This window comes from Aulonocara stuartgranti (assembly GCF_965226115.1).
Source record: "Aulonocara stuartgranti genome assembly, chromosome: 17".
In the NCBI taxonomy this organism is placed as follows: domain Eukaryota; kingdom Metazoa; phylum Chordata; class Actinopteri; order Cichliformes; family Cichlidae; genus Aulonocara; species Aulonocara stuartgranti.
In genome coordinates, this window is record NC_138953.1 from 34,673,517 (window position 1) to 34,691,468 (window position 17,952).

General features: G+C 38.9%; 1 protein-coding gene across 2 annotated transcripts; it reads left to right on the forward strand.

The window, feature by feature from the left end:
• The first annotated feature begins 98 nt into the window (after window positions 1-98).
• Window positions 99-17,890, forward strand: LOC309692683 (troponin T, fast skeletal muscle isoforms-like). 2 transcript variants are annotated; one of them, XM_082511410.1, is made up of 17 exons: window positions 99-177; window positions 3,214-3,273; window positions 3,366-3,373; window positions 3,462-3,485; window positions 5,796-5,819; window positions 6,382-6,405; window positions 6,633-6,647; window positions 7,085-7,108; window positions 7,343-7,373; window positions 7,487-7,547; window positions 9,111-9,227; window positions 9,347-9,424; window positions 10,354-10,467; window positions 10,600-10,712; window positions 10,880-10,970; window positions 13,880-13,917; window positions 17,704-17,890. In XM_082511410.1, exons 2-17 carry the CDS (start codon window positions 3,230-3,232, stop codon window positions 17,741-17,743), a joined length of 846 nt encoding a protein of 281 aa, XP_082367536.1. In that variant the 5' UTR covers window positions 99-177; window positions 3,214-3,229; the 3' UTR covers window positions 17,744-17,890. The 2 variants fall into 2 exon arrangements, with proteins under 2 accessions (XP_082367536.1, XP_082367535.1); XM_082511409.1 differs by lacking the exons at window positions 99-177; window positions 3,214-3,273; window positions 3,366-3,373; window positions 3,462-3,485 and adding an exon at window positions 4,599-5,618.
• Window positions 17,891-17,952: the final 62 nt, after the last annotated feature.

A 17,952-nucleotide genomic window follows, 5' to 3' on the forward strand; every position in this document is an offset into this window, starting at 1 on the left:
AACTGACCATCCTGACCAGTCATAGAAAAGATATGTGGTCACATGACAAACAGGGCTGTATTAAGTGTGCGCTGTGGGTTGGGAGGCAGATGATTGAACTTGTCTTTGTCTGGCAGCTGAAGAATAAGACCAGTACTTGTGGCTAATCCCATTTTTTCTTCAAGGAATATATAGGAGGTAAGAGTTGAGCATGGCCATCATCTCAGGGTGCATGATGTCAAAAAGGCCAATAATTGCAATTAAAGCGCTCCTGAGTTAGATACGTAAAACCCATCAGCATGATCAAACGATTACCTGTTACTCATACGTAGTGAGATGTAATGGATCAAACTGGCTTGGCCATTTTTATGATGACTTCTTCTTTTTTTTCTGTATTCTAATCCAAACTGTGTATATCACGCTGTGGAAGGTGCTAAGCTCGCTCCTGAGACTTTGGAGTTGGTTGCATGCTTTTGGCTTTAACTTAATGCTGCCTAATGCTGAAACCAGCACCCGCAACATTCTTGCCGCTGTCAGACTCTCTGTTGTTCCACAGTTTCAGCCAGACGGGGACTGACCGCATTCATTAAAGCAAATACACATTTAATACCCGGCCATGACAGCTCTCATACATTGTGAATTCTTTCTGGGTTTCCAGTTAGTATTATTCTTCAACCAGATGGCCTTCTTTCATTTCAGCTTTCTCTACCTTTCTTGGTCTCGCTCACTTTTTCTTCCTTTGCATTGGCCCTTTGACGTCAGCTGCTGAGTTTAGTGCCACAAGTAACCACACTGGGGCCTCCACAGGCGCCGCGATGTGTGAATTTGAGCACATATGTAGCAGAATTTAAACAGAAGCATACATTTGGGGCAGTAACCATATACAGAAGGTGTAAATATGGCGTGCAGAGATTGAATGTGCAGCTGGTCAGGACGGCATCCAGGCAGTGGGAGCGAGGGTGGAACTGGGGATGTGGAGCTAATTTTATTTCATCATCCATTCAACGTGTGCATGAGAACAAATATCTGTTACCAAATATGACTTTAAAAAGCAAGAGAGTCTACCCAGAGGTATTGTGAAAATGTTTCCCCAAACAATCAGCTGACCAAACTGCAATGGCAAAAATAGCCTGAGTCACAGCTCATTGATTTACTGTGAGTATGCGCGAGGTGAGCCAAGCCCATTGTCTGGAGGAGCTGTTCAGCACCTGTTCAAAAGCTTGCTCTGTTATTCTTATAAATAGACCCTCGCCCTCGGTCCTTCTATTCTGACCCACTGACATTGGCGTTTACGGTTCGGTGATTTATAAGCATGTGGAAAAAAAACACGGCCCCAGAAGGTGCTCTGCGCAACCATATTTCCGACATGTAACTGTTACATATAAAGAACCTTATTGAATCCCTTCCTCTGAGCAGCATGACCTTGACTCTGACATTTTGATGGTGTTGTTACAGAAGCTGGATCGACCGTGTTCCTATGTGAATTTTACTCTATGTATGATTTCATTTTCTTAATGTTAGGTAGCTTTCTCTGATTTCAAAGGGATACACCAATGATTACTTTCATGAAGGACCTCCACGAGAAACAGATAAAGACATCAGAAATACATTTGTTTGTGCTCTTTCTCAAAATAAAGGTTGTGTTTTTACAGAGGGAGGTATTTACAAAACTATATCCTATTCCTGTGAAAGAAACGATGAAAAATTAAAAGAGAGGAGCTTGAGATGTCTTGACCTATGATCTGATTATCTATAAAGTTGTGAATAAGAACGTTTTCAGGGGCTGGATACAGTTCTGTGAAAAATTATGTTCATTCTTACTGCTTCCATGAAAATGCCATAATACATTAAATACTTCAAAACTTTGGTGTAACACAATAAAAGAGGCAATTTAATGATCAGTTTTTAAACAATTCAAATATGAATTTAGATTTTAAACCATGTATAATTTCCAGGTATAAAATGTAAAAACAATGCAGAAGTGCCTTAGACTTGCATTTATTCTAATGGCCATTGAGGGGGAACTTTTGTGGTTCCAAATAGAAGTCAGTTAATTCACTGTTTTCTTAGTGAATTAATGGGCTTCATCACTAGAATCAGATCCACCCCTCTACCTTGCCCAGCTTTTGGCTTTTGTTTCTATTCTGAATACATTTTTTTTAATATTACAGTGAATGACAGATGTGCCAAGATGGCTACATCTGAAATCTCAAGCGTCAGCCTTCAAAACAGTAGTCCACTCATGCGTTAGGTGAACACACACTTCTTTCAAACCCCACGCTACAATTTTGTAACACAATCTTTTTGTTACAAGTCTAGCTTAACCTTCATGACATCCTCATGGCTGTATCAAGGTTGCCCTCTAAGACTTTAGAAATCGAAATTCAGAACAGCAGCCACTCAGCCTGAGTAGTACAGATCATGACAAGAAAATTGATTTCTAAGTAAACAAAAAGAGGGTAATGGCCGCTTAATAAACCGAGCTTGTACTGAAATCAAATACAACTGCTTTTAAAAGAAATATATTAAGTTAAGCATTGCCATCACGCTAAATAGCACCTGTTATGATGGAGATTTCTTGCACTACTTCAAAGCCTTTTAAGTACCTGGGAAACTGTTTATGAGTGTACGTATCAAAGCCAATGCAATATGTGTGGCTGCAGATACATCAGTGCATCCCCGAAGAACTCATGCAAGCCTGATATTTTCAGCGCTTTTCAGACTCTAGTCGGCTGACTGCAGCCTTGATCAGCGCCAAAAGGAAATGGCTGAGGATTAGGCCTGGAGCTGTTTAAAGCCCTGGGCCTCTGCCTGCAGTGCCCATGGTGGAATCGTTTCGGATTCTACAACTGCTCCAATCTCACAGCATGTAGCCAAGTTGTTTTTTTTAATTTAAATATTTTTTTGTGGATTTTTGGTTTAGTTGTTTGCACAAATGATAAAAGTACCGAAAGGAGAAGAAAAGAAGAAAGATCTGATCCATCTGTTCGAGGGGGAAAAAATCTCGAGGGCTTGTGAAAACATTACAGGCAATGAGATGTCAAGAAAACAATCAGAGCAATCACAGCACGAAAATTTGTGAAATGTACAAATAAATGTGAATGCCCTAATGACCCGGATGGATACGTGTGGGTATGATTTCGTGTTGTCTCAACAGCTGCTTCTTTTCTTATGTAAAAATGTATCAAATTAAATTTGTGTGGCGACTTTTTGATGTTTTGCTCTCCGATGCAGGTAACTGTGATCCAAGATGTGTGATCAAGAGCTAGAAGTAGAAGTTATCGAGGAGATTCTGTGAGTACCTTCACTACGCCCTCGAAACACAGCTATAAATACACAAAATCAGCTGATTTTAAAGTTTACGTCTTTGCTTCCTGCATTTTCAGGGAGGAAGGTAAGTAAAGGTTTTGTGAGAATTTGCTCTTTATATACCAAAATGTCATTCCTCGCTTCTATACGCTGACCTGATTATGTCTGCTCAGAGGCAGAGACGCAGCAAGAGGAAGGTAAAGGCTTCTTGAGTGGCTTTGCGTGTGCTTCATCTTGTTTCTGGTGTGTCTGTTGCCATTACAGTGTCTGCTGTCAGGGATAAAAAGCCATAGCAAGCTGGCTGTGTGTGTTTTCTTTTTGAATGTTAACAACCTCTCTGTCAACACCGATGTGTCAGCTCATGTTTAGCCGTCAGTTTATATTGGAAATGTCTCCGTGACATTTTCAGGACTGTACAGTTCATCTCAGTATGTATACAGTGTACTGTGGGTTTTAGTCTTCTGACAGGTTTACTAACCAGGTTGCCGATTTGACTCTTTCTAATCAGTTTGACTTTTAGAGAAAAAGTTTACTTAAATATGCTACTTTCACTCCACCGTGCCTGTAGCGACATGGGCCTTTGTTAAAATACACCAGGCTTACTCTTTTTAAATGATGGTATGTTATGCAATAGCTTCACATTTAATTATATTAATTTCTCAGTGGCTGCAGCAGCATTTTTAAATCACCTATCCCCAAAACAGCTATTTTCCAGATAAGATGGATTCCCATATATTTATTGTATTTGTACAGTAATTTTACCCCTACGTCCATGCTTAAGCGTCTCTTGTCACGTGACATATTTCCAGGCAATAATGTTAATGTGAGTGAAGGTTTTCTTCCAGTAAGCCTCTCTAAATCATGGTTATGTTATTGAAAGGGTGTGTTTTATGCCAAACCACAGTCTGTTTCTAAACATAACCAAGTACTTTGTCTCCTAAACCCAGCTCAGCTGTGAAAGAAAATTAAAAAGAAGAAAAAAAGGCAAACTTCTCTCTACCTTTGATATGCCCTTCTTCAGACCCCTTTAGTCTTAGTTATGAGTTGCATAACATCTGTTTTTTTGGAAAGGACTCATTTTAAGAACTGCACTCACCAGTCATTTGAAGAGGTACACCTACTCATCTGCTCATTAATGTAAATATCTAAGCAGCCAATCATGTGTCAGCAACTTATTGCGGCATGCAGAGATGGTCAAAATGACCTGTTTGACGCAGTTCAAACTGAGAATCTTTAAACATGGCATGGTCGTTGATTCTGAGTATTTCAGAAACTGCTGATCTGCTGAAAGTTTCTCACAAAGCTATCTCCATGGCCCCAAAAAGGGAAAATATCCATTGAGCAGCAGTTCTCTGGGAGAAAAATCCCTTTCTGATGTCAGAGGAGAATGGTCAGATCACAGTAACTCAAATAATCATCGTTACAACCAAGGTATGCAGAAGAGCATCTCTAAATTGCACAGCAGCAGGCTATAAATCGTAAGGGTTTACAAAACTGGAAAACAGAAGACTGTAAAAACTTATTCTGATGAGTCTCTGTGTCTGCTGTGATATTAGATAGGGTTGGAATTTGGCAATAATAACATGACAATCCACCCTTATTCTGAGGAAAGTCCCCATCACCTTGCTGAATCTATGCCACAGAGGCTTAAGAGAATTGGGAAAGCAAAAAAGGTCCAACCCAGTAGTAGTGGAACTAATAAAGTGTGGAGTGTAGTATAGTACAGTTTACAATTTGGTTGCATTGGCTAGCTTGATGAGTTTGGGAGCATCTGCTAGCTCAGGTTAGCACAAATATGCACATGTCAGACTGGCTAGCCAAACCACAATATTTTCTCAAACTTAACCAAGTAAACTTGGTTTCTTTACCCTAACAAAACTTCTCCCATTAACCACAATTACAGGAAACAGAAAAGCTAGCCTGGCTCTATCAAAAGGTACCTGAGCTGTGACAGTACATGCCCAACAGAAATTGCTGCTACCCTACTTATCAAACTTTTCATTTTGGAGAACTTTTACACTGAAGCATTCAGAGGCTACTTTTGTAAAGGAGAGGAGCGCTGATAAGCGTGTGGTAACAGTCATATATAAAACATGTGCTCAGGCTTTGCTTTGATATCTGGCCTGTTGCAAACCGCTCTCGGGTTCAGTTTTTGGCTTTGCTCAAAATGAATGTCAAACACCAGCACTGCTTCTCAGTGCATCCCCAAGAGACAACATCACAGTGCTCAGAGTGTGACCAAAACCCAGCCGCAAGCTGTCTGCAAGAGTCTCATTGATCCACTAATCCATATTTTGTTCACTCAGTCATGGAGACGCTGAAAGAAAAAGGTTTGTATGACTTTTTTTGTCTGTAAACAAAGCATGTTTCTTTACTTACACACTTGTGGGATATTATTGTGGTTGTTTCTGTTGTATCATGCCCTTTTTTGTGTGTTGTTGTTGTATTCACCCAAGAGCAACAGAAGTTTACTTCAATAAGTTTACTTCACTGTTCTTGCTTTGCAGAAGAAGCTGTTCCTGAAGTCGAAGGTAATTCTTCTTTGTACATTTTTTTCTCCTCCATTGTGAAGAAATGTTTTTCCTCGATTGTAACAATATTTATGGAGAAAAATTATGATTAATTTCATAAACTTGCACCATTCTAAACATCAGATGAGATCACTGAAATATAAAAAAAATGATTTTTAACATCGTCTCTCCCGTTTCCACATCAAATTGAAACGATACTTCATTCACTTCATCATTACCTCCTTAACTAAATCATTGTAAACGTTCCTATGTTCAGTACTCGCTAATTATATGTTTGGCTCCCAGGAGTTACCTGCTGAGTTTGGCAGATTTATTTGCCAGGATCTTTGAAAAAAGAAAAAAAAATAGAGACACCTACTCAGACAAAAGCGACTGCGTGCAATGCAAGAAGAGCTCTGGGTGTTGAAATTCAATTTTCATTTCAGATCACACATGTTTGACATTCATTTAGTCGTGTTTATCCCACGGCAAACATGTCTTGATTGTTTTAAGAAGGAAAATGCATTGCATCGATTAAAGAGTGACAGCATCTAATCATATTTTCATTACTCTCACCCCTCAGAACCCCCGGTTTCAACAGCTGAAGGTAATGACCTCTTTTTCCCTTTTAGCTTTATAGGAAATTACGGCCTTCTTGCGAGGGTTTCATCACCAACTGTTCTTGTTATTTTCCTTAACTTTAGCGTTCTATTATTTAATAAACATAACAAATGTGTTCAGCGCCTTGTCCATCTACGAGCAGTCTTAACTGATAAGTTGTTTTCCATTTCCTGCAATCCTCATCTACTGTCTCCTCGCCTTGCCCTCGCCAAGAGCCTGCAGAAGACGGTAATGTATACGGGTGCATATACAAGACTATATCAGTTGTTTTTGTGCGCATCTTTGTCAGGTAATAAAATCCAATTGTTTTGATTTTCTCCCGTACCGAGGCATTCATTTGCAGCGTAAATATCTCAATATCGTCCAATTTTATTTTGGCCCTTATGGTTGATACACATTTATCAAAGAGATGCCTCCACTGTTTCAAGGTAAACTAAGGCTCATGGCTTGCAACCCCGAGAGTACTTAGAGCAACTCTAGTTTGACACGTTATACAGAAACGATTTAGACTCCATTTCCGACCCTGACATGCAAGAAAGATTTTCATATCAATAGACACAGGGTAAATATCAGAGCTGAGTGAAATGGAGTTTGGAAATAATAAAAGGAAATCCATTTGCATTCCACCTGCTGATGCACTAACATTTTCCTTTGTCCTTTTGCAGCCGAGTCTCCAGCTGTGGATGAAGGTACTTTTACATGCTGATAAGGCCTTGTGAAAATAGCTTGATCACTGCTCTAGTTTACCAAAAATGTCTGGTGTCTTCAACCCGCCTTTGATAACCAAACAAAAGGAAATAAAAAATCCACAGATGCTCTCCATCACTGCTAAAATAATGGAAAAATCCAATAAAATAAAGATTTTTAGGACACTGGATACACACATATACACCCATAATATATTATTATTTTCCCTGTTGCAGATATGACAGATGAATCCAAACCTAAACCAAAGTAGGGCTGGGTTTTGGTTTTTTTTTGTTATTTGAATTTTAATCAGTTTATCCAACTTGCAATAAGGTTGTTCAAAGTTCCTCTCATTGTAACACAGAGATGTTATATTTCAGGCTGTTTGCACCACCGCTGACTGTGCCAAAGATACCTGAGGGAGAAAAAGTCGACTTTGATGTGAGTGACTGAAGCCAATTTAAAGAAACAGTGTGGCATTTTTCAACATGGCTTGCCTTGGAGTTAGATGGGGAGAGCAGCGCTATTTCTAAATATGAATTTAGAATACATCTCTTTTTTTTGGCAACATAGAAAATTATTAATTTCTAATTAAAAAATGAGTAGGTGGACTCACACTTAAAAAGACATAATCAAAGGCTTATCTGACTTTTGCATGTATCTACAAGTGGGTGTGAAGCACAGCTCTTGATAAAGCTTTGGTTATAAGTACTGGTCCTCTTCAGTTAAAAAGATACACTCAGCAGCCACTTTATTAGGTGACCTTACTAGTACCATGTTGGACCCGCTTTTACCTTCAAAACTGCCTTTAATCTTGGTGGCATAGATTCAACAAGATGCTGGAATCCTTCCTCTGAGATTTTGGTCCATATCGACATGACAGCATCACACAGATGCTGCAGAGTTCTCGGCTACTCGCCAATCATATCAATCTCCTGTTCTGCCACATCCCAGAGGTGCTCTAATGGATTGAGATCTGGTGACTGTGAAGACTATTTGAATACAGTGAACTCATTGTCATGTTCAAGAAAGTAGTTTAGGATGACTAAACTAGCAAATGAACTTTGTGACATAGTGCAGTTATCAGAAGATGGGTACACTGTGGTTATAGAGGGTTGGACACAGTCAGCAACAACACTCAGGTAGGCTGTGGTGTTTAAATGATGCTCAGTTGCTATTAAGATGCCTAAAGTGTGCCCCCACACTGTGGGAGCCTGAACCGCTGATGCACAACAAGACAAAATGGATCCATATTGGTATGTTGCCTATGCAACAATTTCAGACTCGACCATTTGAGCATCACAGCAGAAATCAAGACTCATCAGACCAGGCAACCTTTTTCCAATCTTCTATTCTTCAACTTCTGTGAATGATAGCCTGGTTCCTGTTCTTAAATGACGCCAGGTGTGGTCTTCTGCTGCTGTATTGCTGTCATTTCCTTCAAGGTTAAATTTGTTGTGTGTTCACAGATGCTTTTTTTGCATACCTTTATTGTAACAAGGGATTATTTGAGTTCCTGAAGGAAGGATCGTGTCCATTGTCCTCTGACCTCTGGCATTTTCACCCAAAGAATCGCTGCTCACTGGATGTTTTCTATTTTCCGAGCATTTTCTCTAAACCTTAGAGATGTTTGTGTGGGAATATCTCAGCAGATTTCCAAAATACTATAACAACCATGCCACATCCAAAGTCACTTTAAACACCTTACTTGACACTAACTTTGAACTTCTCGATCATGCCTATATGCCTGAAACCACTGAGTTGCTGCCATGTGCTAAGTTATTGGGTGATTAGAGATTTGTATTAACATGCAGTAATAAAGGGATCAGTTAGTGTATATAATCATCAAGTTTCATGTGTGCTGCATGTTTGAGGACTGTACTAGTGGGTGTCTGCCTGTTTTCCTTGCCAAAATGTAGATCTTAGCGTGAAGCCAGTACTGGAGATGATATGCATACGAGTCGTGCTCAGTAGAGAACTAAAAACATCTATACGTGACTGCAGGATATCCACAGGAAGCGTCAGGAGAAGGATCTGACTGAGCTGCAATCTCTGATCGAGGCCCACTTCATTCAGAGAAAGAAGGACGAGGAGGAGCTCATCGCTCTCGTTAACAGGATTGTAAGTATTCCAGGAAAGCGTGCCAGATCGCTACAGTGATGCACCACCCAGCAAACAATTACACTCTGTTTATGTGTGCGTGTGTGTGGTTGTGTTTGCGTGTGGGCATGGATGATTAGGAGAAGCGTCGTGCTGAGAGAGCTGAGCAACAGAGGATCAGAACCGAGCATGAGAAGGAGAGGCAGAATCGGCTTGCTGTGAGTTTCTAGATGCAGTTGCCTCTGCCTTTTTTCAGAATGTGATAATGTTTGCAATAAACGAAGAGTGTCCTGCCTCCAGGAGCTGACACGCTGTGGTTTTACTCACGTTCCTGAACAGAATTAGAGTACAGTCTGCAAAAGCCTAATTAACAACAAAAAAAAAGAACCATCCTGGATCTGTTTGTCCTCTGTTTTCATGTAATGTTACGCACTGGCTTTTTAATGGCTAGTGAAAATTTACGTTTGAATCAGATTCCATAAACTGGGATAAACACAAAGTCTTTGCACTCGGATATTTGCTTTCCATTTTACAATTTCTTTTTTTACTTTAAACCTGCCCTCAACATTTTTAATAATAACAGTGGGTCAAATGATGATATTTGACTCACTGATTCTTTATAAAGCCTCATTTTCAGCCACAGGAGAAAGGCGTTGTTAGCAAGTGTAGAGCCAAATATTTCTCTTAAGAGGAGCCAGAATTGTACAGAAGTATTAGACTAGTGTTAAACTTGCTATGGTCACAAACACATCTCCAAGTGAATGCTTGGAATTTAAGTAGGAAAATTTATTTTAGTGCTCTAACTTATCTTAAAACATGAGACCAGCGGTATGTCAGTGATGGATTCACAGCTTGTTTCTGCTGCCCCCAAGTGGCAGTAAAAATATTATTTATGTATTTTGCACATAGACGTTAATCTTATGTGCAAAATAACCTTGATTGCACAATAGAATAGCCTTGCTCACATAAAAACAATATTCTGAACTTTTTGAGAATGAACGACAATGGACGCTACATTCTTTTTTATGACATCAGAGGACGTCAGAACGTTTGGAGGATGCTATCTTCAGTCCTGTTTTAGTGGCTGGAAAGACAAGTGGACAGATGGTTTCATTTTCTCTTTTCTGTTCTTTAATCCGTGTCACAGGAAGAAAAGGAGAGGAAGGAACAGGAAGAGGCCCGCAGGAAGCAGGACGAGGACGCCAAGAAGAAGAAGGCTCTCACAAACATGACTCAGCAGTACTCTGGCTTCCAGCAGAGGGTGAGTGATCACACGCGCGCACACATTTGCATTCAAAGCAATAGGAAATATGATCAGCTTCACAGTTTGCCTGTTTATTATGTAAATGCGGTCTCTTCCTTATTTTACACGTTCATTAAATCTCACATACAGCAAGACGGAAAGCGGGGAGCGAAGAAGCAGACGGAGAGAGAGAAGAAAAGAAAGATCCTGGCGGAGAGGAAGAAACCTCTCAACGTCGAGCGTCTCAACGAGGACAAACTGAAGTAAGGACACTACTGTTCACAGTTCTGCTCAAACACCTAAATCCACATTTCAAGTCTGCTGCAGGTGATTTGGCGGTGCATAAACTCTCATCTACCTCCCATTACAGTTTGAGCCTTTTGGCCTTTAGGTTTTCACTTTTTATATTCCTCCTGGTTTTGATTAAAAGGGAGAAGGCCAATGAGCTCTATCAGTGGCTGTGGATGCTGGAGGCTGAGAAGTTTGACTTCACCAAGACACTGATGAGACAGAAATATGATGTAAGTATTTCGCCTCGGGATATTACGTGCCGTGCAATGACATAGTGAACACCGCTTTTATTTGCACCTGTTAAAATATCAGCTAACAGTAATCAAACTTAATGCAAAGTCATTCTATTTAAATGATCAGCTGGCTCCAGATCTGCATCACTGAGCAGCAGAATTTGTGAGTAACTGTTAAAGACGAGTCTGAGCCTTCTGGTTTTTTGGTCTGTGTGTCAAAGGGTCAAAAACTGAGTCTCAAAGGGCTGAACCAGAGCTGACTGACCGCTGAGTGAGTAAGTTATAAACAGGAGGTGAAAACAGTGGTGTGTGCTGGTGAAGCTAGCGTGTGGCCGTTTAATCCTGGACCTTAAGAGACAGTACAGAGTTGAGACGGTACTTGAGGTCTGACTTACAAGAAGGCAGAGACACAAGACAAAGGAAAAAGGGTTTTTTTTTTAAATTATTTCCTTTGTTTCTAAGATTCTAATTCCCTTAGCAGAACAAAAATCTAATATTACAAGGTTCACATTAACTCTTTAACCTAAAAAAACAACATCTGATGACCTCTCCTGTATCCTTAATGGCAAGATTTGGCAACTCAGTATATATTTATAAAGACGTGCTTTGACAATCAGTAAAATAGGTTCCGGGTTTTTCCAATAATAGCCCTACTAAGCTGTACAGGGAGAAAGTCATTCGGTTCCAGAAGGAGGCCTGAATTATGACAGTAGTAGGCGTCCAAGGGGAAAAAAGTCCGTGGTTCCCTGATATGGCGATTTCCATGTTTTTATTTGTGGGCTTTTTATGATTTACAATTCAAAATAATTCTTATTTACATGATACCGGGTCTTTTTGCACACCATCACATTTAACTCACTGTCAAATAAAAGCTGTTTTATGTTCTCTCTTTCTTTAAGGCCGCCTTCTGACTAATTTGCTGGTGGAAAAAATAGGTTAGTCAACTAGTCTAAAAGACAGAAAATCTAAAGAAAACATTTTAAAGCACACATATTAAATGTACAAAGATCAAAATTGGCCAAACAAATATTTTGTGTACATTTTAGGAGCTACATGAAACCCTTAATTGCCTCATTATTGATCTCATTCAGTTTAATTCTATTTAATTTATATTCATAACAGCAGTTGCCTGAAGGTGCTTTGCATTGTAGGGTAAAACCTTACAATATCAGAAAGAAAACCCAAACAGTCAGACAACTTGGTAACTGTGGGAAGGAAAAACACGGTTTTAACAGGAAGAAAACCCCAGCACATAGGGTTTCAAATGTTGCTAAATTGCATAGCACTTCGCACCACGTATGATGATGCAAATACACACAGTGTCAGATTAGTTTGTACAGCTGAGCTAATGTTAGCAGTGCTAGCAACAGTAGCCTTGGTTACTTTCATGCTAGTGTCCAGTAAGAAAGGGAGGTGAAGCTAGCTGTCAGGGATGCCAGTGGTGTCCTAACTCTACAGTGGCCCTGAGAGGCCAAACGGACTGCAACTTAAGAAAACACCAGCAATAAGAAAAGCACAAAACACAACGGAAATAGGAAAAACCAAAACAGAAACAAGAAAAACAACAACGGAAACAAGAAAAACGAAAAAAGAAATAGGAAAAAACACAAGGGAAGTGTTTCTGGGGAGACAATAACCCGACGGACCAGTTGCAGGAACCCAAAACGTGGTAGGCGTGTTTTATCATGATTGATATAATACTGATGATGGATTTTTAGGCTAATGGCAGGCTAACACACTTACCTCTCATTTTTTCTTTCCTCATAAAACCGATAGATCCTCCACTTCATTTAAGTGTCTCCCAGCGCAATTCTTAGCATATTTTGGTTCCTGCAACTGGTCCGTCGGGTTATTGTCTCCCCAGAAACACTTCCCTTGCGCTTTTGGAAATCTGTTTTTTCCTATTTCTGTTTTCGTTTTTCCTATTTCCTTTGGTTTTTGTGTGCTTTTGCAGCGTTTTTCTTATTGCTGGTGTTTTCTTAAGTTGCAATCCGTTTGGCCTCTCAGTGCCACTGTACGTAACACCTCTGAGGCTTTACCTGCCTTTGTACATGAATATGTTTAGTACTAGCTAATCTGGTGCTGATTAGCAAGGGCAGCAAGGTTTAAACATCGAGTCAACTAATCACACAAATAAAAGAGGGTGGGGCTGCTGTGTTCATACTCTAGGCTGTGCGACTGAGATGGACGTATTAGGCATATCCGCTTTCAGTGACATCAGAGAGAGCCAAGTTTAGGAAACAATGTCTGAAATATAGCGTTTAAAGTAGTTTGAAGCCTTACAAGGTTTACTTGTGCATACATGGACCTCATTATTTAAAACTTTGGAAATGAATGTCCAACATTATATAATTGACAGAAAATAACAAAGGTATAGTAGGTTCACTTTAAATTTGTAAGACAGAATGTGAATGTCAGATTTGTTTTTGCATTATGTTGGGACTTTTTCATTAGCATTTTTAGCAATGTTGTGTATTTAAAGCAGATGGCAACTGTGGTTTTTCCAAATCTTTTACTTGGAACTGTCAACTGAGTATCAGCCATTGATGCTGTATTTGAGGTTTTATTACATAGGGGAGAGGCAAGTAGCTTCATATTCAGTGTGGTGCAATAAAGTCTTTCTAAAATCTTTGTTTACTTTTGTGTGTCTGGAAGCACTATTTGATTTACACATTCACCAAGTTACACATGAGCAGTAATCCGAATATTAGCTTTCAGTCTGTTTAAAATATGTCTTAAATATAGACTGTTCACAGAACAGGTTGCCATGCGGACATAAAATTATGAAGGAGAATATGCTGTTAGCTAGTTACTCCATAGGACCAGAAGATCCTCTTTTTCTGGCTCAGCTGGCGTCTGTTGTTTTTCCTGGACTCAGCATGTCCTCCATGTTTCTTCCTCTACAGATCACTCTGCTCCAGGTTCGTGTTCAGAACAGCCAGAGGTAAGTAACATCTATGAACCACCCTTCAGGTGTGGCTCATATTTGCACTAAGGGCATCATTAGAATTTCTTTAAAAATGTTGTTGTGTATCAAGGTGATTTTGCTTTTCCTTTCGATTAAACACTCCCGGAGAAATCTAATCCAGGGATGGGTAATTGATTTAATTCTCCCTTTTTTTCTTTTTTTTAAAATAAAGACATGACATTAACACTGAGCACATCTGTGTTCAGTTTATTGGTGAAGCCAACAACACAACTCAGTTGCTCATTTGGCCCACTGGGAAAATTGGATTTCTATTATTCAGAAAGAATTTGGTCGTTTATACATTTTTTCTCGGGCATGTTACTTATCTCTTACGCTCAAAGCCTCCAAAATTCACATAATGCTGTATAATATTAATTGGGAGCGTGTTGTCTTAGCTGGGCTACAAATTATCACAGGCACGTGAAAACGTAGCCAAACTTCTTTTTGTTTGAAACAGACATGAAAAGGATCACCTCATTAATAGAAATTCTTGTAGTTCTTGTGTATTGCAACCTTTTTTAGGCTTGTATGCAGTTTCCTTTATTTATTTTTATCATCTTTTCTGGTTTATATTCTCTTAAATGCTGTTACAACACTTTTTCATCTTTCCCTTTCATCTTTTACATTTTTCAGTTTTTGATTTTAAGTATGTCAAAAATTAGGACAGACAGTGTGAGTTGTGTGTCGAAGCAGCCTGTATTTTTATGACTGTATCAGATCTTATGGGCAAGGGTGCAAAACAGACAGCGGCTGCACATCAAAGGTGAGGACACAGTCATCGTTTGCCAGCTGTGTTCAGCATAAAATTGTGTCCTTTGTCCCTGTCTAATAGAATGATGCTTTGGCATTTGCCCTTTCCTTTCATCTATCACAGCTCTTTCTTGCTGTCCCTCTTATTTTCATATAGCACATGGGGCCCCACTTAGTATAAACACTAAGGAAACATAACCCAAAACCAATCTATATGCAGACAAGGATATGTACTGTCATTCAAGTACCAGACACTGAGGTACCAACATGGCACGAGATATTTTAAATGTCATTTCCACTCTTTTTATTTGGTTAAAATGAAACCGCAGCTTGTTTTGATTATATTGATTATATTGTAATTTATATGACATATATTTATTTTCAACTATTTATCCAAATTGTCAAAGTTGTGGTCATACCTTAAGGCAAATATTTTAACCCTACTTGAAAGTTTCTATACTTTAATGTTTATGCTTGTGTACGATCATGTGAAAAAAGCTTTTACAGTCCTGTGAAAAACTGTGCACATCCCATAATTCATTTGCTTGTAGAAACACTTTTGGTAGCAGCCACTTGAAGTCCTTCTTTTTCTGTTTGGCTTTATCAGACTCTCACATCGTTCTGGAGAAACTTTTGCCCACCCACAGTGTGCTTCAGTTCATGGAGGTTTGCAGGCATTCATTTATGCATAGCTCTCTCAAGGTCCTGCCACAGCATTTCACTCAGGTTGAGGTCTGGACTTGGCGTGGGCTATTGCGACATGATTCTTTTATTTTTCAGCCATTCTGTGGTAGATTTGCTGCTGTGTTTGGGATCACTGTCCTGTTCTGTTACTCAGTTTGGGCCAAACTTTAGCTTGCCTCACACAATGGCCTCATATCTGACAGCTGGTATGAGGTGTTTGTGCTATTTTTCTGCTTTTTCGTTTTCTGAGCTGTGCATTATGGGCAAAACTCTTCACTGTTTGTCCAAAGGACATTTTTCCACAGGTTTTGTGGTTTGTTCCGATGCACCTTTGCAAATCTAAGCTGTGCTGTTATGCTCTTTTTTAAAGAGAAGCAGCTTTCTCCTGGAAACCTGTCTAAATTCAAATGCAAATGTTATTTGTCACATACACAGTCATACACAGTACGATATGCAGTGAAATGCTTAGACAACTACTCGTGACCTAAACTAAAAGACTATGGATAGGAAATAAATATGAAAATTAAAATAAAGGGCAAATTTAACTAGGAAAGAATAAAATAAAATGTAAAAATTAAAGTTAAAAATAAAATAACTGTAACAAAATACACAATATAGAAAATATATAAAGAATATATGAAGAAATATAGAACAATAAGAGCAGCTGTGCAAGTAATAAATGGTATTGAAGTAATAAATGGTTATGAATAATGAATAAATAAGTCATGCTACTTGCCTTCTAAAAACTGTAAACACAGTAAAGGTAGTAAGGGCGTAAAGTCCTGTGAAACAGGGGCGGATTAACTGTGGTGGCATGTGCATAAGGTGCCCACCCCACTAAAAAATAAATAGCAAAAAGATTGTGAAACATAAAAAGTTAGACTTGTATTTCTAACTGATCCACCTCTTGTTGTGTAGCTTTCTGGATTTTATACTTACAATTGGGCTACATGGTTATTTATTATAAAGGCTATACACTACATAAAATTAAAATTCACATTTCTTTATGTTACTGAAATATGTAAATATTTTGGGCTAAAGATAATAAGAAAGTTACAATGTTTATATGAAATGTGTAACATATGTAAATGTGTTGCATTTGATGTAATTTAACCTTGTTTCCCAGCCACTGTGCCTCGGCACATAGGTGTGCCGTGGAAGATTATCTGGTTCCACCTGATAAATACTCTAAGCAACCAGCATGAGTAGCGATCAGAACAATTACATTCTCCTTCGCTATAGGGCAGTACAACTACCTGCTGTAATTAAATGAGTTGCCAACTGCCAGTAAAACAGAAGAAAACAAAGAAGAAAATCCATAATAGTCATGCTGTGAGACGACACAGCGCGTAATAGCAATAGATAAATATTTGAAAAGGAAAAAAGTAGTCAATCTGGCCTGGGTCCTGGAGAAAATTCCCACCCAGAAAAAGGCCCTAGGATGAGTAGTGGTCAGAAGAAAGCAAAAAAGGTAAACAAACCAAACCAATTTCGCTATGCCTGGTGCGCGGGGAAAAATTATCAATATGCTTTTTGTGACATTTTTGTTCGGTGGTGTGCTGTGTGATTTGTCTGATGCAAAATATGTGAAATACATGGCTGCAAAAGGTTGGAAAACACAGTTTTAACCACATATAGTACATATTACAGAATGTAACGCCTGAATGTGTAAAGAAATGGCTTTGATTTTGCCACCCCGTTTGATTTCCATGCCACCCTAACCAAATTTCTCTAGATCCGCCCCTGCTCTGAAAACGTTTTCACTGGACTATGTTTCCAGCTAGTTTGCATTGTCAGCTAACAATTCCACTTTATCCATACATTAATGTTGCTACATGTACTTTAAATGTGTTTTTTACATCATTAGCTAAAAGGTTAAAATAGCTATTAGCTATCTTTTTAGCTATCTTTTTAGCTAGCTTTTTGCTTCTTGAAAATAATGTTTCCATGTATGCCAGCAAACTACAGAATTACTCCCTGGGTACTATTAAAAGACATTATGAAATAATCATAACTGCAAGCAGGTGAAGGAAGATAAGCATTAAATAGTTAAACATTGTTTATTTTCTCCAAATCCGGCTTATCGTTATCAAGTCTTTTTTTTTTTTTTTTTTTTTTAAATCTAGTGTCTATTCACACCTCTATTAAATACTGCTTATTTTTTTGATTTAAGATCAGTAAATTGGTTCATATTTATTCATGATTACAACTTCAGCAGGAAAAATGCCGTACGGAGGTTCAAATAGGTGTAAACTATGCAGTTTAACTTAAAAATATTCATCTATGCACACATGCTGAACAGTTGAATATTTTTGTCTGACTTCACAGCGCCAAAGGGAGAGGAAAGGCCAAGGGCAGAGTGAGATAGATGGAAACGTCGACATATATTCTCAGAGGAGCCATCTCACCACGAGTGCCCGTGTTGGAATTTGTTCTCAATCTGCACTTCAGTAATCTCAGTTTTGTGCCTTTTAGCCCTTAGCCTTTACAAACAATAAACAGACTTGTGCTTTTATGCCCATTTGTGTGTTTTCATGTTAAATTATCTCAGAAATGAAGCACTCTTTTCTTTTCACT